Genomic DNA, 23,354 nt, shown 5'->3' on the forward strand with positions numbered 1-23,354 from the left:
TGGGTTCGAGATATTTTCTCGTGACCGCAAAACAAGAGGAGGCAGCGGTTGCTTGGACGGGCGAATGCGTCGAGTCGGTCCGACCGACGGGATTGTCCTTCATTACGCACGAAGGAAAGTGCAGTCATCGGCGTGCATACCCGTAGGTATGCACACAGAGGCATTAGCTCCCCCAAAGCCAACCGGTATTAATTCCACTAATTGGACGTGGTTTGGTTCGTGGCAAACATCGGTCCCCTACCGATCCTCGACCTTCCTCGAACGGAGGGACTTGGATCTCGCGATCGATCGCTTCGTCGCCGCGAACGATGACTTTATCGTCGCTGGAAACGAAACACCCTCTCGGGGCGAACGCAGGTTCGATTTGGTTTGGGGAAGCCGAATCTCGAGCGAACGGCGGGAAGAAGACTAGGCGGATCGACCGTACGAAGGAAACAGCGATTTCGGGGAGGATAGTTTGTATCGAGCGGAGGGTCACGGGGCAAAGACGTCGACGAGAGAAGCTTTTGTCGGGAAACTGGAACAGCAAGAAGACGATCGGCCCCCGCTCTTCGAAGCGAGGCTGGTCAATGAACGTTAGGCCCAGGGGGTCTCGTTCCGTTTGGGGTTGCACGAGGTCAAGGGATCAGCTGCGTCGGAGGTGTACGTGTGCGAAGCCCGATATACACGTACACACGTGGACGCGTAACGAACGCGGAGGGTCTTTCCTCGTGGATCTGGGTCACCGGGCCGATGAGGACTGATCGGGGGTTGACCGCTAGAAAAAGGCCAAACGATGCGGCCTCTGCCTTCCTCTTCTTTTTTTTATCTCGCCTATCTCTCGACAGCCTCCGAACAGCCGCCCGTGACGAGTTAATCGGACAGCGGGGGTCTTCTCTCCACTGAAATCCCTCCCTCCGGTTGCGCGCCGGCGGACGCGCTCGGACGTCGACCGATCTTGCGTTCGACCTATCCGGTCTCAAGGCACCGGAAGGTGAGTTTGTTTCGGAAAATCGTGCAAGATTTCTCAGGCAGCGAGCCAGACAGGAGGCGTTTGTTGCTCCATCCGCGATTAACGGGCCAATTAACGACGGACGAGACCAAGGGAAGTTCGGACGTAAGAAGCATCGGCGGATACGGATGTTTTAGGTATGGCGCAAAGATATCAAAGCACTCATACTTGGGAGCTTACCGAGAGCCGCGGAGAGTGTCGGGTATGGTATATCGCGCATGTTACGCGAGGTGGAGGAGGAGGAGGAGGAGAAAAGCGAAGAAACGGTGGTAGCGACGCGGTGCCATGGCGCGAGGGGGCGAACGAAGAGGGCGGCGGGCAGAGTCGGAAAGAGGGTGGCCGCGGAGCGGAGAGAGATCGCGAGGAAGCGGAGTTACCTACAGAAGAAATAAGCGCGCCCGTGTAATGCTGATGGCGAATATGGTAGAGGAGATCCAGCGAGGGAACGGCGAAGAAGAAGGCGGCAAGGGGGTCAGGCTCTCCTTGGCGAAGGGATGAGTGGGAGGGGGAGGGAACCCCCCGCACGCGCGGGAGACCGACCGATCGATTCGAACGCCGGCGACATTCTTCGTCGTACGGACAGAGGAACAGGGAGAAACGGCGAGAGACAGGCAGGCAGGCAGGCAGGCAGGCAGGCTGGCAGGCCGGGTGGGAGAAGGAGAGACTCGGAGAATAGGTCGGCCACGAAAGAGGAAACGAGCTGGAGACTGCCGCGCTGGTCGCGCGCGAGAGAGCGCGAGTTCCAGAGAGCGTGCAAGCCATAAGCCAAGGTGGGAGGAGAAGCCGCCGGAAGAAGTGGGAGGGAGCTACGAAGAGGCAGGGGAAGCTGGCACTCCGGCACCAACAGACAGAGAAGCAACGCGTGCGTGAGAAAGCGAACGAGAGAGGGTGAGCGGGAGAGCAAAGGAGACGAGACCAGAGTGCGACGATAGGCGAAGAAGAGCGAAGAAGGTGAACGAAGCAGGGGGAAGCGAAGCGAAGAGAACGGAATAGCCACGAGGACTGCGGGCGAGGAACGTGGGGGCTTTGGGACGAGGGGAGGGGAAGGGGGAGGGGGTGAAATGGGGTGAGATGGGGGGATGGGGGGGGATGGTGGGGTGGGGCGAGGGGAGAGGTACACCGGTGTGCACCGAGGAAGGGTGGTAAGTAGAAGAGACTCGAGAACGAAACAGAAAAAGAAACGGGAGGGGTGCCGAGTAGAAGAAAGCAAAAAGGGGTAGAGAAGAAAGGAGAAACAACGAGACGAAGAAGGGAAGGGACGCGACGCGACAAGAGTGGCGGCAGAGGAGGGGGGGGGGAGGGGGAGGGGTGGTTAGAATTTAGGAGTGGCGAGGCGCGAGGCGCGAGGCGGTAGGGGGAGGCGGGAGCCGTGGAGGGTGTTGGAGGGAGAGGTCGCGAGGAAAAAGAAGAAATCCCCACTCGTAGCGCGTAGATCGGCGGTAGGTTCGAATCGTACTGTCTTGTCGGGACTCGCGTCTGCGTCTGGATGTCTCCGTGTGTTAGTCGCCCCCGGAATCGTCCCGGTCGGCGTCGTCGGTGGCAGAGGTTGCCGCCTGGTGGGGAATACTCGCTGGTCCCACCACCTACCGGGGGAAGGCACGGGAGGCGTAAACGCCGCGAGGTCGCTAACCAATAGGGATAACTGCCACCCTGGTCGCTCCGCCAACCGGATACTCGGTTGCGCGCACAGAACGCCCATCCTCCCTGTTCTTCGGGCTCCCACCGATGTTTTTATTTATTACATCTGTGACTGGGTAGGGAAATACTCCCGACTCGACCGAGAGAGCGTTTGCCACTTTGAGAACGAGCGACGCGCGTTCCTGCGAGTTACCGCCGCAGCCGCTTTCGTCGTTGTCGTCGTTGTGATCGTTGCCGTCGTCGCGTTCGCTGTCACCGCGACAGCATCCTTCGTCGCCCGCGGTGTACTTACGTCCTCGCGGTGCGTGTGCGTCGCGCGTCACTCGTCGTCGCGTCGCGTCGCGTCGGTTCGCTCGCGTTTCGTCGTCCTGGTCGTCGACGACGCTCCGGCGTCCACGTTTCGGTCGTCGGCAACATTTGTCGCGCGATCCTGACGCTCGGTGTGCTCCAGTTTCGCGAGTGATTGAGCCTCCGGCAGCAGCTACGCGTCGCTAGGAAGAACTCGCGGTGCGGGTGTCGACTGTTAGGCGAGGGGCAGCTCGGCTGCTCCTCGAGAGCGTAGCTGCCCGACACGCGGACACCCACACGGACCTGTCCACCTCGAGAACGGACACGCGGTCGCTCGTAGAGTGGACACCATCCGATTGTCATGGACAGGGTTGTTCGAGTGGTTGTGCACAGTGAAGTTGTTATCTGCGCGTGCATGGTCCAACGTAGACCGCGGTACAGTTTGCTCCAAGTGTGCAGTGACGGTTGGAGGAAATCGATTCGTCCGGCCGATAATCCTGGATCGACACGATGCGCCTCGTCGGCTGGTCGAGAATCGGACCGCGGGTCTAGCATGCGTTGACTCGCAGCGGGCACTTGTCTCGTATCCCATGGTGTCCATGTGGCGCGAGAACCGAGGCGAGACGAGACCGAGACGCAACAACACGGAAATCACTCCGAACGGCTGACAAGCCGTTTCGGCAGCTTAATGCAGAGTCGCTTGGTAACGCTGCAACTCGAACGTAACGTGTTCTACTAACGGATAGACGCGCGCCTTTCGGACACTCCATGGACCACAGAGCGATGGATAGCTCTTCCGATCACAGCAGTCGTGCCAGTCCCGTAACCGGCAGTCCAAAGCATCCCCATAGCCCGTCGGGTCAGCAGAGCAAGCAGCAACAGCTTCACGGTTCCCAGCATCAGCCGCCGCCGTCGCACCAGCAGCCTCATCCGCGGGACCAAATCCGCGAGCAACAATCGCAACAGAAACATCGCGGCGTTCCCACGCCGGGATCGCCGACCAGGGGATCGCCGCCCCAAGGACTTCCGTTGAGCCCACCGCCTCTTTCTGCCGGAGGAGCACCCGGTGCACCGCCAGCGATGGTGCCCCATATGCCGGGTCTGCCGCCGCCGGGACTAGGGCTGCTGGGTCAGCTCGGCGGCATGCTCAGCGGCCACCATGGCTCGCCGCTCGAGCTGATGGCCGCGCATCACGCGGTTCTGCCCCCGAGGTCCTACAACAGTCCGCCACCGATCAGCACCAGCGATCCCACCGCGAACGAGTGCAAGCTGGTCGACTACCGCGGCCAGAAGGTCGCCGCGTTCATCATCGCCGGGGACACGATGCTCTGTCTGCCCCAGGCCTTCGAGCTCTTTCTCAAGCACCTCGTCGGCGGCCTGCACACCGTCTACACCAAGCTCAAGAGGCTCGATATAGTGCCGTTGGTATGCAACGTCGAGCAGGTTAGGATTCTACGCGGACTCGGAGCCATCCAGCCAGGCGTCAATCGGTGCAAGCTGCTCAGCTGCAAAGACTTTGACGTGCTCTACAGGGATTGCACCACGGCCAGGTAAGCCTACATGGATAACCTTCGACAAGGAACTGATCGAAACTGGAGGACAAGCTGGAGCTTTTCGACGCAAAAACAGTACTCGATGAGGATGATCGTATATAGAGCCACCTACGGTTGCTCGCTCGCTGGTTTTGCAGCTCCCGTTCCCGCGAACGGAAGCTACGATCCTCGCGTGTATTAATAACGCCCGGTGTCGCCTCTGGGCAGCACTTTATCTTCGGCCAGCTACGTTCCGTACCGTGCTACCGGTCGACCAAAAAATATTTTAATCGCGCGTCGGCTTCTTCTCGTTGTCCGGCGTTTACTCGCTACCGAGACTCCGCGTAGGCCTCGCTTCTCGCCCCTCGATCGCCAGCCTCGTAGCTTTTCTATTTCCATTTCGAGTTCTTTTTCCGTGCGATAGACTCTGACTCGCGAGTCACGATTCTTCTCGTTCGCGATCGACTCCTTCGTCGAGCACGGTGCAGGAGATTCGGGCAGAGGCACGTGCCCTTGGTACTCCAGAATTGTCAACGGGCCTCCGTGCCAACAGGTGTCCCTTTCACGGCAGTTTCTCTGAATGAATCGTCCCCACCGACGAGACAGAGAGAAGTGGCTGTAGTACAAGCTTACCCCACCCACGAGTCAGACGGCAGACGAAACGGAATGGTAAACGGAACGAGGGGATCCGGCGTTATCCGGGGAAAATATTGTCCTCGACTTTAGAGTCTTCCGACGCTCGGCGCGACCGCGGCGATCCTCGATCGGCCACCGATCGGCCATCTTTCTTTCCCGCGACCAGTCGATCGACTCGCGAAATCGAGATTCCGCGCGAGAACATCGTCCTGCGAGGATCGATAGGTCGGCGAATTCGTCGCGACGTGGGACAATAATATTCCCGGCAGGACGGCGCGCGGCGGCAGTCACAACGGAAACGGATTCAGCGCGACACAGAGAGGGCGAAGGAGAAAGAGGGTCGAGGGATAGCGAGCAGAGGGAACAGAGACAGTGCGAGAAAGGGAAAACGGGAGGAAAGAGAAAGCTGTAGGGATAGGGATCCAAATAATCCGGAGTCGCAGTCACAGAACAGAGCTGGCCGAGCCGTCGGCTCGTGCGGGCTCTTCTCGCGGTTCCTCGACCTTTACGTTATTCGTGTTCCCACGGAAACGTTAACCGAATCGTACAGCCGATTTTCCATTCTTGCGTTCGCAGAACGTTTCGGCAACTTCCAGCCCGGAAATCGCGGTTCGATTCAAGGGAAAGGGAATAATGGTTCGTGCACGATACTGTGCTCCGAAAACAGAACACTTTAGGAATGGTTGTGTCAACTTTCATTTTCTATGTTTTACCAAATAGGACAATTTAGACAAAAATAATGATTGCAAAGAAGTAAACAGTGTTGTACGGAAGTCTACTGTACAGAAATTACGAACAGGGATGTTTTTTTTAACGTTAAAGAATCCAGACTCGTTGAATTTTCGCGTCCTTCGTTCGGGATTGTTTTAATAAGAGATATTAAACAAACGGAATTTTCGGAATCGTTGAGGAGCTCCAACTGATTGTGGAGTTACACGTATGTTTTCAAAAGTATAATTGTGTATCAGGAAAGTGCTCGAAAGAGCAAAGTTCATTTCGTTTATCGTTCTCCATTGGTACCTTGTGATACAGGTCGGGGTTTTATTCCGATTATTCGCAGGCATGATTTAATTTAATGATTTTCGTATTCGATGAATTATTAAGTCGTTCTCGTAAATTATTCGACTTTGTTGGATATGCGCTTATAGTGCGAATACATAACTTTTTCCTAACGATTGATTAAGCACAGTCGAGCCACTGGTTTTGCCATTCTTGGCAAACTTTAACTCGTTAACGCTAAATGTTCCTTCCGTGTACGTTGTAAATTACTTTATACAGCGTTTTCGTTCGTAATTACTTCCTGTTGCGTAGCACGTGTGGTTATTAAATAGGATAGTGTTACCGAAATCGAACTAATTAAAATACTGTATCTTATATATGTTCTATTTGGTCTTAATTTGTATGGAAATTAAGATTGGATACTGTATCTTGATTTTTAAGACACATCTTATTACGCGTTAACTCCTTTGCTAAGAACAAATTAGGTAGTTGTAAATTTGCTTATCAAGTAGAGTAAAACTAACCGGTTGCCTAAATCGTTTAAAAGTAGTAAATTTGTACACGAAGAAAGTAAACACTACGGATAAATTCAAACATATTTTATCCTAAACAGATTGAAAATATCCACTATACAATAATAATGATTGTATAACGTTTATTTATATTAACGATAACGTATTTTATGAACGAGAAACAGAAAGAGTTCAGTGAACGATAATAATTATTAAATAACGTATTTATATTCGTTTTATATGCCATGGTTGGGACAATAATAGATTTTATACCTTTTTTGTGTTCTTCCACGACTCTCGTGAACCCACAATGCACATTTTATCCACCGCGAACAAGCAAAACCAGTCTTCTTTAATTAGAGAAACGATTATAATTTACGATCGTCCTGGAACTATTTAAGAAATTATGCGGTGATTCGATTTAGGAATCGTGATGACTTTGAGAAAAGTATCGACTTAATCTTTGTAATAATTGTAACGTGTACATAAAATAATTGTAAAATATTCTGTAATGAATCTATTCCCATAAAAACGTAAACACGTAAAATATAATTACATTGTTACATTTTTATAAGCTACACACTAATTGTATCTGATTATTTAAAATTTTTGCAACATGTACAACGCAAAACATCAACCGTCAATTTTGCCTGGAATTTTCACCACTCAATTATTTCACGTAACCACCGTCAGAGTGTTCTTATATTAGATAATAATGAAGAAATTAAAGAGGTACAATTTAATAGTCATGTAAATTATAATAACCTGTACAGGTCTCGTTCGTCGTACAAAAGATATCAACAGAAAACCATAAGATCTATACAGAACTATACATTTTTTAAAGAAATTTAAATGTAGGCTGATCCGGAAGTCAAGTGGCCGAAATTTTCGGCTTCGTCCTATATAATTTCCTCCATCTTTTAAGCTAATTCCCATCTTGCTACATTGCCTTTCACAAAATTCTTTTGATTTCGTTTAATAAAAGTCTTCCCAAACATACGATTGACATTAGGCGTGTCCTCGTTTCTCTTCCATTCGAGTAATGGAAGGTTTCATAGAACGGTCCTCAAAAGGTAGAAATCTGACGGATCAATATAGAATAATGGTGGATGATCCATCACTTTTGTATCGTTTCCTTTGCGACGCGTGGTTTTAAATCGTTCCGGTGGAGCAAAGTCATGCGACCAAAGCTCCTCTTCCCTTCCCGACGTTGATTTCAAACTGTCTAAGCGTTCAAACTCCTTAGTTATTGTCCCGCTCTAACAATTCGTAACGGATCATTTTTTCCATACCTTATCCAGCAGACTGCAAAACTTTCCGTGGGTGTAGCTTCGTTGGCGATCGTAATCTTGATTCTTCGCGACTAATCCGAGTCAAACACGGTTAAATATTCTCTTGTATTCGTTCTGTCCATCAAATTATTTATCGTAGATTATTATTTAGGATAGTATTCAAATTTGGATCGAGGAAGTCGTAGATTTCCACTTCGTTATTTACACGCAAAGTGCACGAAGTTACAGATTTATGTACCACACGCCTCTGTTTTCGCCTAACATCTGTTACTAGTTATAAGCCTCCTCCAAAAGCATTTTGAGATAAAGAATCAGCGAGTACGTATCAGTTTTTTTATTATGTTGGTGATTTGAGCATTGTTTACGACTTGTATGCGGAGAATCAACTTGTGCAAATACAGCATTGTATTCTTGTATCTCTTGCCTAGCATATCGACGGTTCGATCAATAGTTTAGCCTACGTTGGGGCGATGAAACACCATGTTCATTAAATTATCTCACGTTGGGAGAAAATCGGATACCTAAGAATTGTCGTGACATACAGTTATACATGTTTTTGCTATATTATTTTTCATCATCTCCATTGCACATACACCAGATCTACGAGTAGTGCTGATAAAGGGGAATAATAACGATTGTTGTTTAATTTTGTAAAACCTTTCTTGGCCTGTGATTTGTCGTAGGCAACAAGAACATGCTAGGTATGCGGTTTTACCCCACTTTTCTCTATGTCGAATGTTGTGTGAATGGATTAGAGGTCCACATAAATCTGTAATAGAGAAATAGACGGTTGGGGGGTGATTTCGATCGGGTCCGTGGAATCGGTCTCGGGGAATTTTCGTATCGATTGGAAAAACGATAGAGGGCGAATCGAGATGGCGGGTAAGCGCGGGGGTGGTGGTACGGGAGTAAAAATCGGATGATTAAGAGACCGCGGTATGGTCGTCGTGCGTGCGGTGTCCGGTGCTGGTCGCGTGTACCGCTGACGTCGTTACATTCTGATAATGCACGGTCAGTGGTAACACCGGGAACGGCTACACACCGATGTTACGCCTCTGGGTCCGCGCGGACGCTTGGCGTTTGCGCGCACAGTTACACGGTCCTCCGGCCGCTTCTATCGCCATCGATGCAACAGCATGCACCGAGAACCGCACCGATAATTCAGGGGGATTTTTCTTGCGGCTTCGAGCGCGGCGCCGGCTGCGTCGCATCGCTCGCATCGCGTCGAGGGATCCGCGCGTCCCTCGGATTAAGAATCTCCCGGAGGAACACGATCGACCGATCGGGGAACCGAACACGGATCTCTCGATCCTCGGTTAACCAATTAACCTATCCGATCGATCGACTCTCCTCCGTCCGAAACTTCTCGACGATCCTAATGGCTGCCGCTTACAAATCTCCGGGTACGCGACTGCCCACGCGTCGACCGGTCGCACGACGCGAGAATCGTCCCCGATTTGCTCGTCGAGCACGCTCGTTTCTTCTCGGACACGCCTAATTGATGCCGTATACGTTCGCTAACGAGACCAGCCAATTATCCTCGTCAATTTACCCGACAACGGACGATCGAGCCCGTTGGATCGTCCGAGTGTCCCGATCGCGATCCTTTCTCGAACTCTCGGGCTCCTCGGAAACGCGGTTTTCTTCCCCCGGTTCCCTTAAACGCGCCGTTTCGCGCCGGGTAAGCGTAACCCACGAACGCGCGGCAGGATACGTGGGAGTGCGCGCGGCCCTGGACTATAATTCTATGCGCTATTAGCCGTTTAATTATAAAATTGTGCATAGATTAATTGGCTCCCGTAATGGCTCTAACAATGCACAGACGCGCACTCGGCGAACGATAGAGCGAGAGAGAGAGATACGTATAATGGGAGGCTAGGAAGGAGCGACGAGGGGAAAAGAGCAGTCTAGTTCCATCGAGGGAAGAGCGTCAGAGAGAGAGAGAGAGAGAGAGAGAGAGAGAGGGAGGGAAAGCATCGTTATTAATATTTATTTTCTTGGCTCGTTCCTCCCGTCTCCTCTCGTCGTTGTTGCCGTGCGCTTATGCACAACAGCGTCGACGGTATAGGCGCGCGGTTAAATGGATGCTCGTACGCGCAAACGCAACCGCGACTCGCGAACCGTCTCGTACGGAAAGTAGTACGATTTCCAAATCGGAACGGCCGTTCACGAAATCGCGTTTTACCCAGCGATAGATTTACTCCCGTCGCGCCTCCATTTATCTTTCCTGGAAAAACCTATCCACTTCTCCGCGATTGTATCGGATCGTACGCGAGGCAGCTGCCGCGGCAGCTTCGTTTCTTCTTTTTTTTTTTTTTTTCGGTTTCATAACCCACGCGTTCGCTCAACCGGCTCTGCCGTACGCAGCTTTACGTTTTTAAGGGCTTCTATTATTGCCGGTGGGCCGCTTTTGACACAGATACGCGCGCTGCGGCGCAGAAGCTGCTCAGGTGCTCGTCCCTTCCACCCTCGTCGATGTTTCCCTGTCGCTCGGATCGCGGTTCTTTGCCGTCGATATTATTATCAACGGCTCAAAAACGGTGAACTTTCGGAAATTTAGCGCGAACATGAAAGGAAATTAAGCAGACACGATAAATCGAGCAAGAAGCGCGTTAGCAACAAAATTCTTTATTAAAGGTCTGTTGGAACGTTATTTTCGTGCCTGTTACTCATATATATATATTGTATTTGTTTACGTTTCCGTTATTCATCATAATAGTAACTCTACAATCGAACCTACAACGCATCCTGTCTATACTTTAGACACTGCTTACGGTACAATGTTAAAAGACGATACCGATCATGCTCGAAGTCAGGTTTCTCGATAGTTATCGCTTAATAAATGAATGTTTTGATAGACGCAATGCTCTTTGGTGCAAAAAACGATGCTATTGTCCAATAAAAGTTATTTTTAGCTATTTTTTGACGAGAAATCACCTGTATTGCTTGTCTCGGCATACTTTGCCTGAACGAAACAGACATTCTTTTCTTTTCTTTGATGCCGGTAACTCTACACGAGTCTCTAGATAAAGGGACTAAACGACCAAGGCATATTTTGAGCGCGATCCGACCGAAGTACACTTTTGTCCGTGTTTTTTTTCACAAGTCGCGTCCGATGTCTTGTGTTTTTTACGAGACGGTTTTTCCTCGGAGGAATCGATCGGGGCGCCTCCGCCGCAAATCCGACGCTCGCTTTCTTCCGAACTCTCGTTCTCGCCACCCTTCGCGCAGTCGAACGCAACCCCCGCGCCGCGCCCTCCCAGTAATTCTCGGTAATTAATAATCCGCAACAAGTAATAATCGAGGCAGTAATCCGGTCGAGCGGCCGTAGCACCGCGACAACCAGCGTTCTTAATTCTAGATAATTAACGTAAAGACAAACAGGAAGGATTAACCGAACCTTCTGCCTCTTTCCTTTATTTTCCAACCGTCGTCTCGCGCTTCCCCATCGGAACCACCCCTCGGAACTTTTTCCATCGTCTCTCTTTCACCGTGCTCTTTTTTCTCTCTCCTTTCGATCGACGTCGAGGGAATTTTCTCGCTCTCCGGATGCTTCCAGGAATTACTTAATTTTTCCCGGGAATGAACGAGCAACGAGGAAAAAAGTATCCGATTTCTATCGCTTCGAAGAAAATTCGAGTCGCGGTTCGGGGCTCGTAGTCCTCCGGAGCACCTAATAATAAACGCGGGAGACGATGAAATCGTTCTTCGTAAACGATGAGAATTCACGAGAGACAGTCTGACGGGGGTGGAGGGAAAAGCGAGAAGGAAGTCGAACGAAAGAGCCCGCGGCTGAGATCGCCGATTCCTCTTCGTGCAGCCCGATACAGATGCAAGTCATCCCAGGGTCGGCATTGTATCGTAACGGCGCTAGGCTCCCGTTCCGTGACTCCTTGTCTTTCTTCTCGGTTCTTGACATTTACCACTCGCGATATTTTCATTTATCGCTTTCAGTGTCCACGTTTCCGTCTATCGGCTCCGAGATCCCCGAGGATCGCGATCCAAACGATTTCCAGCGAACACAGCGTTCGGTAGTTTTGGAAAAGATGGGGTCGAGTACTTAAATGGTACCTCCTTAGGGGAAAGGTTCACTTATAGTAATGATAAACTTAAAAGTGTGGAAAAGTACGACTTTGGACCAATGCTCATCTTTTTTCCATTCTTAAAATAACTCTGAATATTCAGGTAATTCGAAACATAGTCGAGATACAATTTAAACAAGTTTGGATTAGCACTTCAATGAATGGTGGAGCCACTTCTGGCTTACTTGTTTCGCTAAAAATTGGAAAGATTACGGTAACAGCTTCTTCCATTCGAAACCTGTTCTCTTTCAAGGTCCAGATACGACGATGCTGCGATTAGAATGTTCAACTTTACGAACAATTTAGGTTACAGTTTCCACTTTTTTACGGACTCGGAGTTCGTTCGGACCCAGTGTGCTCAGAACTAGATAAGTTACGCCTACTGCATAAATATGCATTTTCTCTACCGTGTACGTGGCCCGTCGGGCCAGTAAAGCGTGTTTCGTTTCGTTTTACCACGGATATACGCCAAGCATCGATCTCGTCGTTCTTCGTCGATGAATAAATTGCGAAACGAGTCCAGCACGAGTTTCTTCGATTTATATCCTATAGATTAAACGATCTTGTAAGAATGACATACCGCAATCGTAACTCCCTAATCTCTCAGCTGCGATTAATGACTCTTGGAAAACGTAGAATCATAGCTGGACTCGTAGTTCGTATATAAATTAGCGAATTACCATGTCACGTGCCTTGACACGTTACAACGCCTTAAGTTTTATGCGTCAATACGAAATCTCAGATAATCTAAGTTGTTTTATATCGAACACCATCTTGCGCTATTAATCAAATTTAGGACCATCAACCGGATGCGTATTAACGCGATCCGAGTCTGTAACAATGCGGATCCGTTCGAGCATTCCTACGATTTGTCTAGATTTTTTGTAATTAATATCTTAGCCTCTAATTAAATTGTAATCGCCGTATCGTATCTGCTTAATTCCTGGTTTCCACTTAATTTTCTTCGCGTATTCGTGCATTTACGTATAATTCGTATTCGCTTATTTATTTGTTTCTCAACAATATCGGTAACTGCATAGAAAGAACGTATTGAAATTAATTCCATTCTTCTGCTTCTTTTCTGTATAATAATTCCCCCGTTGGAAATATTACCTCGACGTAGGTAACGATTAGGTGTTAGTTCGGTCGCAAGAGTTTTATCGTTTGACACTTATTATACATTTTTACCGAGCGTATCGAGCGGCTACCTGAAACGAAAACCTATTATTATTAAGAATACGTGCGAAGGGGCTCGAATACGCGCGTAAGAACTGGAACGAAGTCTGTTCGCGACACCGACGCCGCCCATCCGTCGAACGCGACCCGTTATTTTTCGAGGCATTGTTCACGCTAGTATAAATCATGGCCGAGTGCACGGCGATCGAATATTTAGCGCGGCGCTCATAGCCAGACTCTTTCAACGTCCCCTCGACGTTATCGCGATCGCGTAGATCGTATCGAAGGGCTCGACGAAAAGTAGACGAACGGTTCGGGTGATCGATCGAGGGAGAGATCACGTCGACGCCTCGATGGCGAGAAACGGGGATACCAGCTGGCCCGGAACAGGTTGCAGCTTGACCGCGGTGCTCGTCGTGCATCCTGGAATCGGTGATCCTCGCGGAGAAACAAAGGCAGAACCGCGAGCGTAGAACGATTCGCGTGGTAGTCGCGCTAGGCGGAAATCGATCGTTTCGCAGGAACCGGTGACCTACATTAAAACAGCTGACTGTAGGGAGACCCCCGGATATCTCGTGGGTCTCCACCCTCGTCGTAACAACAAGGCCTACCCTTCTCTAATCGACCCTCTCCGAAAAGACAACCGCCTCTCTCTCTCTCTTTGGTCGCGATTCTCTCGATATTTTTCCCGCTCGAGCCCCTCGTCTCTTCCAAAGTCCAGCGAGCTCTATTCTCCGGTCGGTTAATTATTTTCGAAGCGAGAAGAAGAATGTTACGGTTACGGTGGCCGGTCGAGGACCGGTATCATCCCCGTGGATGGCCGTCGGGGCCGGTTTTAGCGATCGCGGCGATCGAGACGGTACCGTGAGCGTAGAAAAGCCGCCCGGTCAGGGCGAGGCGGAGCGAGGGGTGGGTTCGGTTGCTCGCAGGGCGAGACAGGAGGAAGGCTGCGAAAGGGGTGGCATAGAAGAATACTGGGAGGGGTGTGGGTCGCAACGGTACACGGTAATTTCGAGTGATTCGTGGACGACGTAGAGCATATCGCACCCCCTTCTCGAGAGGGGTTTCGTGCGCACGGCAGCCACTCGAACTCGTTACACACGGTAATTAAACGACGCACGAGACCTCCCTAGTAGACGGGGTATTTTCAGCCACTGTTAGACCTCGATCGGCCGTTCTTGTTCTTAATCGACCGACGATCCTCCGCTTCTTGGACCTACCGCTCTAAATAACCTGCGGAATACCGATTCCGTTCCCGTCACTTTCATTTCGTTTCTAATATATCTTTCAGGCCAGAGCTTCGAGAGCAGTCGTCAACTTGCGTAATAAAGACGTCGTAATAATAGAATTAGAATTAGTTTGCAAGTCCAATGGGGCGAAACGGGGCTTCCCTAGTCGGATGATTGTTGCTTACATAATTTTCGAGCAATGTTGGTTCAACATGCACGATGCTAATAATAGGAGGCGAGCGAGCGGGGAAACCGGTGCTTCACGGCGAATATTATTTTGTCCAAGTGTCACGGATACGAATAAACACGCCCCTGGAACAGGATGCTCCTCGGGGAGATCGGATCCAGGTACCGGCGATGATACGTTTGCGGGTCGGCGAATCGGAGGATCGAGAAATCGTCGGAGAATAATCAGAATTTCCATAGCGCACGGCGAGTCGTATTCGCGTATTTACGACAAGAGAGAGGGAGGTTCCGGCTCGAAGCTACTCGTTCGAGGGAACGTCGGATCCCGGGTAACGTCTCGACGGACGACTGTAATCTAGCGATCTGGTAGCAGGCAGGATACAGTCGGCACTATAATCGGCACGGTGTTCCGCGGCGGGATTCGCGAGCGTGGTCGCGAATGGAAGGAATCGTGTCCGTGCAAAACCGTTCCCCTTCGGCTGTGCTATCTTACCCGTAGTCGGAATTGTTTGCCAGTTACCGAGGCGAAATCGCTACCAATCGGGAGGCCAGGCCGTTTGCTCGGCTCGCGTGCCCCGAGAGTTTGGCGCAACGTCGCGCGTCAATCAACGCGAGCTAGCCCTCTCACGGACTCCCGCGAGTAACGCGATTCCCGACGTCGAGTCGATCCTTTCGTACATGGACGGCCCGTGTGATGGCCTCCGACATACGTACAGACTTCGAAGGGTAGCCTGGTTTCGAGTAGACGGCACCGAGTCCAAGTCATAGTCCAAGTCGTAGCCGGGCGTTTGCAGCTCGTCAGTCAGCCGAGGAGCCATCTTTACACGCGTGCGGTCAGCTCGCGTGTTGCACGCACGTCTCCGCTTCTTCTATTCTCTGTGACTTATTTCGGCGCACCGGCAACCCCCGACCATCGATTCCTCGGCCACTCGTCCACCGACGATCGATCCTTCCTCGATCGACGTATCGCGTCGCGCGATTATATCGTTGCATCGAATTATCGCTGACCGTCGTCGCGAACGTTATTAACCGACGACGTTGATCAACGGAAATGAAATGGGAGCTGGAGAAATTTTCCCGAAACTGGCTGCCCGAACTATCACGCTTTCATTCGCTTTTCATTCCGACGAACCCTCCCAAGGCACGCGTCTGTTTTTCCTTCGACGTTCAAATAGATTATATTTATTTTAAAGATCGATTGACCCCCGTGCACGGTACAAAATATTCAATTACGCGAAACGTTGTCTCAAGTTCGGCCGGGGCCGCGAAACTTGTACTCCGGTCCTCGTTCGGGAAGCGTTAATACTGCAGGAGGCTATAAAGATCGATTCCGAGCGATATACACGATGCGAGAGTAATCCGCCGTTTCGCCCATAAAGTCCGTTCTCGCGATAATAATTCTATCAATCACTCGTTTCGACCACCCTCATTTTCAATGTTAGTAATTTGAAAGTACCAGTTACAAATTTTATCTTCGTCAGTCTGAGAAGGTCAAACATCGCTTGTAGGACGATCAAATGCATTCCAGATGGTTCTGCGAACGATGTCAGGCATAATAATTAAAAAAAAAGTTACGGAACGTTTCGCGGAAAATTTGAAGTATTCCGTAGTCCCCGTGGATAATGTGTTAAATCTCTGTTGGGATATCCAAGAGGTCGCGCGGTAAATGCACGCGTATCGTGATCCCCTGAATTATGGATGAAGAGCATTCCGTACGCGAGTAATATCGTTGTTTCGACGACGAGGATAAAGATGACGCAGGGACAGGAGAGTAAAACAGAGTGAGAGGGAGAGGGAGGTCTATGGCGATCGTTATCGGCTGACGCGAGCCATAAAGTACATTTTAATTCGAGCGCAGCCGCGATAGATAAAGCACGGAACAGCAGGCTAGGTGTACCGCGCGCGTAAGTCCGCGCGGATCGCACGTAGGGACAATCAGACTTGCAAAAGCGGGGCTTAATTGGCCTCTTAGCCGCGCGGGACGATGATTAATTGGCGCGGAACCGAGCGCGGATAGCACGAATTTCTTTGGCCTGCGACGACTTGGCCAAATCTTCTCGAGATAACTCGTGACGTAAGGGATCGCGAGCGTGCACCGAACGAACGCTCGCGTGTTAAATTGCCGTGAAATATCCATGTCGAGACGGCGATCGAGCGAAATATCGAGGAGAACGCGACTCCTCTCGAATCGGAGCTGTCCAGTGTGCAACTCGAAACGACCGATGTTCGATTGCTCGAACGTTCCCAACAGATTTCGATACATTTTTAACGCACTCGAGTGCGTATCTCTCGTCCGTCGGAACAGCCTGCCTGACAGAATCGGCTGTGCTTTTCGTTTGAATAATAAACGATAAATAATGCACGACTGTTATTTTTTCCATCGAATAATATTATCCGAAACAACTGTCTATTTATAGAGTCAATAATTACTTTATTATACAAAGAATTGAAATGTGCGTTACCCACGACTTGGATTAACAGCTGTCTTTGGCGATTTCGAATTTTAATCGTTCGAGCTGTATTATGTTTTAGGTATTCTCTTTTTATTTTGGGGAAATATAAACTATGGGAAGAGAATTATACACGGAAGTCGTTGTCTTTTATCTTCCAATGGTATTGGCATATCTTAAGATGTTAAAATGCCCCCCAAAATTCTTGTTAGCACCTTCGAGATTTAATGCAGTGCGAAATCTTAGCTGCACTTTTAAAATTGCTTTAACAATGGGCCTATAAAATTTTAAAGCTTGTTAGAAGAAATTTTTCAATGTAAGGAATAAATGAGATAAGCAAGGTAGCAAGAAACCATAATACACGCGGTTCTCACACTGAAGTTTATCGAAAGCATCTTAAAGCGGTTCAACACATTTAATGTGCTCGTCTAAACCTAGCAAGTCGATTTCTATATATGGCTCACGATCAATTTGATCTGTAAAATGTAGTAATTTATCGTCTGCTTTAAAAATTTTAACGAGACCATCGTTCGCCAAACTCCATCTCGTTATATCCAGGACTAAAACATATTCTGCCGTGTATTTAATAATTTCTTTAGGTTTCGAGTATGACGAGGAAATCCACATACATATTCTTTTGTTTTCATGGTAAAAAAATTGAATAATTCATCGAGATCATGTACTCGTTTTAAGTAGGAAAGAAAATTGGTAATCTTCCAATCGACAGATGTTTCCATGCTCGAATTGCTGCTATGTGTTCCTTTATCTAATTGTTCGAAGGGCAGTATTGATGGATAAATAGCATGTAATTATTTAGAAAATTAATCGAACGATATACGATTCGATAACGCCCAAGTTTGACATCTAGACCGTGGAAAAACTGGGCCAAGTAGCTCCGGATCGTTTCTTCCACGATAATTATTGACAAATTCTACCTTCCGAGGAGGCTGCAGGAACCTTCGGCACTTACGATCTTCCGCGAGGCGGGAAAAAGCAGCTCGAGCAGCGTTTCTCCCTCGTCCTTGGTTTTGCTCGCAAAAGTCTCGTATTAGTTTTTCACATCTTCTTCTATTAATACACGCGTTACTTCTGTGCGACAAACAATCGTTCCGGGATTGTCAGACTTTTGATAATTTTCCTCTTATAGAATATTCTAACGGTAGTTCGTAAAATTGTGAGGTTTGGCCAGTTGCACTCGATTTCAGTCCACTGTGCGTCGCCGAGGACGACTGCTAGCTCGCGTCGTGTTGTTTCTCTCTCTCAAGAGAGAGTTTGCAAACGAGCTGCCGTTAATGAGGCGATATTTCAGTTTTTGAATAACTGACCTAGCCTGGACCCAGACACACGTCGAACCGGTTTCGTGAGGAGTCTCGGCACTGTCTACCAGTAGAAACATATGTCTCGGTCGCCTTCTTTCCTCTTTTGTCGAGCGTTTCGCGCGCTCGCTGCTCTTAAATTTTATCGCTCCGGCAACCGCGACCTCGGCCGGACGACGTGGAAGACGCGATCTCCTCGTTTCCGTCTCTTCATCGTTCAGCGTTCCTCCCACGCGAATCGACGCCTATCTCTCAATTAGGTCGTTCGTCGAGTCATCGGGAATCGGGGATGAAACTCGCGGACGGGGACGGGAAGGGGGCGGACGGCGAAGGTGGCGAGGGGGGAAGAAGAGATCCATCGACGAATCGGAATGAAAACCAAACAAGTCCTCCCCACCTTGGTCGCGCGTCTATTCGTTCTCTCGCCCCAATAATTGATAGAATAAATTAAATCATTTGTCTTGGCGGGAAATTAAAAATGTAATTTATATACGGAGAGCCGGGGCGTAGCTGGTCGAGAGTCCCTGGCGAACGGCGAACAAGAGAACGAGAAAGACGGTTGTGTACACCTACACGCCGGCTCGTTTTCTACCGTGGAATCGGACACACGAAGAAAAGGGTCCCGGGATGCATCGTGCGTCGGGATTACCGCGAGGGCGACGAAAGAGACGGGACGAGCGATGAACGTTTCGCCGAGGAAGAAAGAGCTCCGAGTGGGGTGGGTGGGAAAGGGGGAGGACGTCGGCCCGAAGAGAACGAAAGTACGCGCCGGTGGCTCGTTTTGTTTTTGGTCCGTCTTTCGATTTATTCCACGCTGATGAATCAGGTGTGGCGCTCTCCTCTTCCCTCTCCGTCTCGTTCTCCGTCGGGCGCGGGGTCGAGATTACTTTTGTGGGCGGAACGCTTTCTGTCAGTGCCTCCGAGGGTATATTCAGGTATAGAGACTCTCCTCGTACGTTCCACTCGGCCGTGCATACCTTTTGCTCCCGTGACTCCTCGTTCGGGAACCCGGAGCACCCGTTTCTCTTCTCGGGTTCGCGGCCCGTTTCGATCCAAACGCGACCTCCTCGCGAGCCTGGCTAGGGGATGATAAGGAAAAACTAAAAATTTTTCATAGGAAGCCCGAAGATCAGTCGAGGCTCGTACCGAACGTATCTTTAGCTTTCGGACTTCTGTTTCTGCTCGATCATCTCGTCTTCCGAGTTTCGCGCGTTCCGTTGTTCCGCGGCTCCGGATCTCCGTGGCCGCCCACGTGTTTGAAATGGCGATAAACATAGTTGCCCGGACGATCGAAAAGCGTGTTTTGACAGATGAAGCGTCGGGTCGCGTCGAACGGGGCCCGTCGCGTCCTCTCCTCCCGAGAGGCTCCCGTAATCGCGGCCATACTTTCGCCACGGCGAACCAACATCCGCGGCGCCGCTAACGATATTGGCTTAGGCGCATCGGACCATCGCGGACCATCGCCGATAAATAACGCCGCGCTACGGCGACGCGTTCGTTCCGCTCGTCGTCGGGACGGAGATCGCGCGGCAGCCTTCGCCCGGGACGGGTTCCGACCAGACGAGGAGAGAATAGACGCCCGGGGAACGGGATGACAAGGAGGGAGGCCAGTTTGACGGGCCAGCAACGGCTACGGGCCGCCGTCTGTTTTTTCAGACAACGCCAGCAAAACGAAATATTAGGTGGGCACGCGTGAAATTGATGTTTCTCTTTCCCTTTTTTATTCCCTTTTTAAATCAAACTTCAAAGGCTCGCAACTGTTTAACGCTCGCGTCGTCGCGCCGGTGGGTCTCCTCGGACCCCAACAGTCCACTCTTCGCACGCACAATGAGGTCGTTTCAAAGTTTAAACGTATTCGAGAAATTTCATTCTTACGTTTGGCCATTCAAATATTTACAAACGGTCAATACCTATCGGGACCGAATACTGTAACATAATTTTGGGGCAGTTCGCTATTTTATATTCGCATGGCTCGCTTAATAAATGAATAAAAGAAGACCGGCTCGTTCGAGATCAAAGCGAGGAATCGACACGGAAAAAGGTATCATTTCCGCCGGGCCGGAAAAATAGGTGATCGTTGGTCGAAACAAAGGGGCGCGAGTAGGAGGCAACGAGGAATAAATCGGAAAGCGGAGAAACAGAAAGAAGAAACAAAGCTCGGCTCGAAGCGGCAGCGCAGGACGATTTGTTCGCGCCGCGGGAGTCCGGCTTAACGAAAATAAGCCAACTTCTCACATAACTCACTGGGGACTTGGCTCTGGGGCCCCGGTACCCTCAGTCTTCTCGCTAAACGAACCAACAAACGAATACAAATAGAAATCATTAATGGTTTTGTTTCATGGGTCTAGGCCTCGAAGAGAGCCACGATAATGATTCGTTAATGATTCTCCCTGTACCCTGACCGGCTCGGAGCGTGTTCTGTTCCTCCTTCGGCATGGGAACGTTCGGTTCGTTCTCGCAGAAGCCGCGCGGAACCTCGTCGTTCGCCGATGGAACGGAACGAGATTTCACGCGGGATTGGTAAACGATTCGTTGAAACATTGAAACGCAGCGGGAGAGATCGGTTAGAGAAAATCTGCAGGTAGCCGTCTATAATTTCCGTCGTTCTTTCGGGCCGGCCTCGAACGTTCCGATAATCATCGAGCAGAGTAAACGGGGAGATAGGACCGATCGTGTTCGATATCTATCGCGCGACACCGGTACGGGAGAGCACGATCGGTCTTTGGGATCCACGGCGAATATATCCGGAGCTTTTTCCCACTGGTCGCCCGGCCGGGAAAGCGACGCCGTATCGATCAATGACACGGGCGTTTCGAACAATGCAACCCCGTTTCTCTATTACGGTCATCAGTCATTCGGTATAAATATTAAATTCGCTAAAAAACTGGTCGGTGTTGGGGTCGAAGTTGCACCGTCAGCCGAGTATACAAAAGGCGGGGCCAGCTGATCGACATCCTCGATCGAAGGGGTCCCGATCTCCGGGTGGATCTCTCTCCTCTTCGCCGCTTCCTAGAATCGATCCCGTGCGATTCTCTCTGCCGGTCCGGCGATTCGCCGACCGATCTCACCCCGGGGTTTCGCTTCCACTCGACACTGTCGCGGCCGGACCGCCGTTTTGTTTCTGCCCCGATCTTAAACATCTGCTTCCGTTCGCGATGAAAAAGGCGCGCTTCTTCGGACTCGGTTTTCCTCGCGAGAACGCTCATTGTCGCCGACAAAACTAATTTCGCAAAGAGGGGCTCGTCGAGCATTGTCGTCGAGGACGAGACGACCGTTTAACGCTCGATAACGAAGCGTACCACCGGCTCGGACAGGAGGATCGAGCTCTCCTCTCGAGCACCTTCGAGAGCACTTTGGTCCGAGGATCGAACGAACGCTCGAGAAGAAACACGCACCGTTCTTTCCCCTACCTCCGTCTCTCGTCTCGGACAATGCGTTCGATTATTGTAACGCGTTCTAATTACGCGCGCGACCGATTTAGAAGAAAGAGACTCTCGTCTCGAAAAGCTGCTTCTCCGTTTCCTTTGATTCGTTCCTCTTAATCGGGGTTTCCTTTCTCCGCGCGGCGCCCTTCTGTTTCTTGGTTCGATCCACGGACTCGCTGAAGGATGGTTCCTCCCGTGACGATGGAAAACAGGAAGCAAGGCCAGAAAGCAGGATCGAAGCACGTCAGCAGTCTAACGCGTCGACGGTACGAAGCGAGTAAATCGCTTCTGCAGGCATAGGCGAGCACAATGAGACTCGGCATTAATTAACGAGGAAATTAGCATCGCCGGGGTTAGCGAACGGCAGTGATTACGTTTTAATGATACTAACCGTCAGCGGTAGGAGCAGAGTAAGCTGCCGGCAGGAACATCAGCCGCCGGCAACAACGCGACTACGATTCCTCGGGTTGTTGGCTGCACGTCGACCCGCTCGAGGATCTATATCTCGCATCTATGCCTCTTTTTCGCGCTCTGCCTTCCTCCTTCGCGGCTTGTTCGGGCTTTATCTTTCTGCGATTGTGCGATTCGCGCGTACGATCCAGTCCACGGCTCCCGCCTGTGTACGACCGCGTCGCCTTTCGAGAACATGATCGCGATGTTCGAAGAATAACGTTCCCGGAGGCCCTTGAACGTATGGGGGAAGGAAATTACCTACGTCCAGTACCGTACACCGGGGGACGTTGACAGATCTTGTAACAGCTCCTACCGTAACGATCTAAACGTTCACGCTCGTTTCAAATACGATCTTTTGTTTTTTTTTTTTAATACAATCTTTGCCTTCCCCCACCTCGTACAACAAGCGTGTTAACATTGTGATAATCCGTGATTATATCGGCACTTGTAAGTACTCCGAACTCCAGAAATTTAAGTTTTGTTCCTCCTCCCCCTCCCCCCGGTCGCAGTCGCAACATATAAATAAAGCGTGCGGCTGATGGAGCAGAGTCGGGAGTCGAAAGGAAATCGAAAATCGGAGCGGTTCTCGCGGCTGCGATTAAATCCGCTCGCGACTGGTCACGCTCTTTCGCGCGCTCAACATTCCGACGCATTGTATCGCGGCACGCGATTACCGGCACGGATCCACGCGAACCAGCGCGATAGATCGAAACAGCGATTCGACTGGCTGCGAGAATTGGGAAACAGGCGACGCGGGAAGGCGTTAGACGGGCGGAATCGTGCGACCCCGAGTCGAAACCGGACGAGAAAAATCGCGCGCTGCCGACAGGAAGGTCGGACAGAGAAATCTCGCGGTGTGTTCTTAATTAGCTTCCTCCGCTAAAGGGGAACGTAGTAGCGCGTCTCGCTTCGCCTTGTCTCGCGCGCTCGTGCGCTCATTAATATACGAGAACGCGTGAGTCGGGAATACGTTAACGCCACGTTAACGCGTACCGCGGTTACGCGCTTCTCTCTGCTTGCCTCGGCTACGCCGAAATTGCCTCCGCGGAGGCGTAACACGTCACCCGCTTTTAGTTTATCCTTTCGATAGTACCCTCGCGCAATATGTGGGAGAAGGTCGCATTTCCGGGGTCCACGATTTTATTTTCA

The 23,354-nt window shown here is 50.5% G+C and overlaps 1 protein-coding gene across 4 annotated transcripts in view; it reads left to right on the forward strand.

Annotated features, from left to right (window-relative positions):
• The first annotated feature begins 2,448 nt into the window (after nucleotides 1–2,448).
• Nucleotides 2,449–23,354, forward strand: part of Dac (dachshund family transcription factor) — a 188,742-nt gene continuing 167,836 nt past the window's right edge. The window contains exon 1 of one of the 4 annotated variants that reach the window (XR_013080304.1): nucleotides 2,449–4,467. Coding sequence is in view for 2 of the 4 variants with exons in the window: in XM_076773143.1 (XP_076629258.1) it covers nucleotides 3,686–4,467 (782 nt within the window). In the remaining 2 variants the exon portion in view is untranslated. The remainder of the gene's footprint in view (nucleotides 4,468–23,354) is intronic. The other 3 variants (XR_013080305.1, XM_076773143.1, XM_076773142.1) reach the window with 3 other exon arrangements.

Source organism: Colletes latitarsis, chromosome 9 (genome assembly GCF_051014445.1).
Source record: "Colletes latitarsis isolate SP2378_abdomen chromosome 9, iyColLati1, whole genome shotgun sequence".
Taxonomy (NCBI): domain Eukaryota; kingdom Metazoa; phylum Arthropoda; class Insecta; order Hymenoptera; family Colletidae; genus Colletes; species Colletes latitarsis.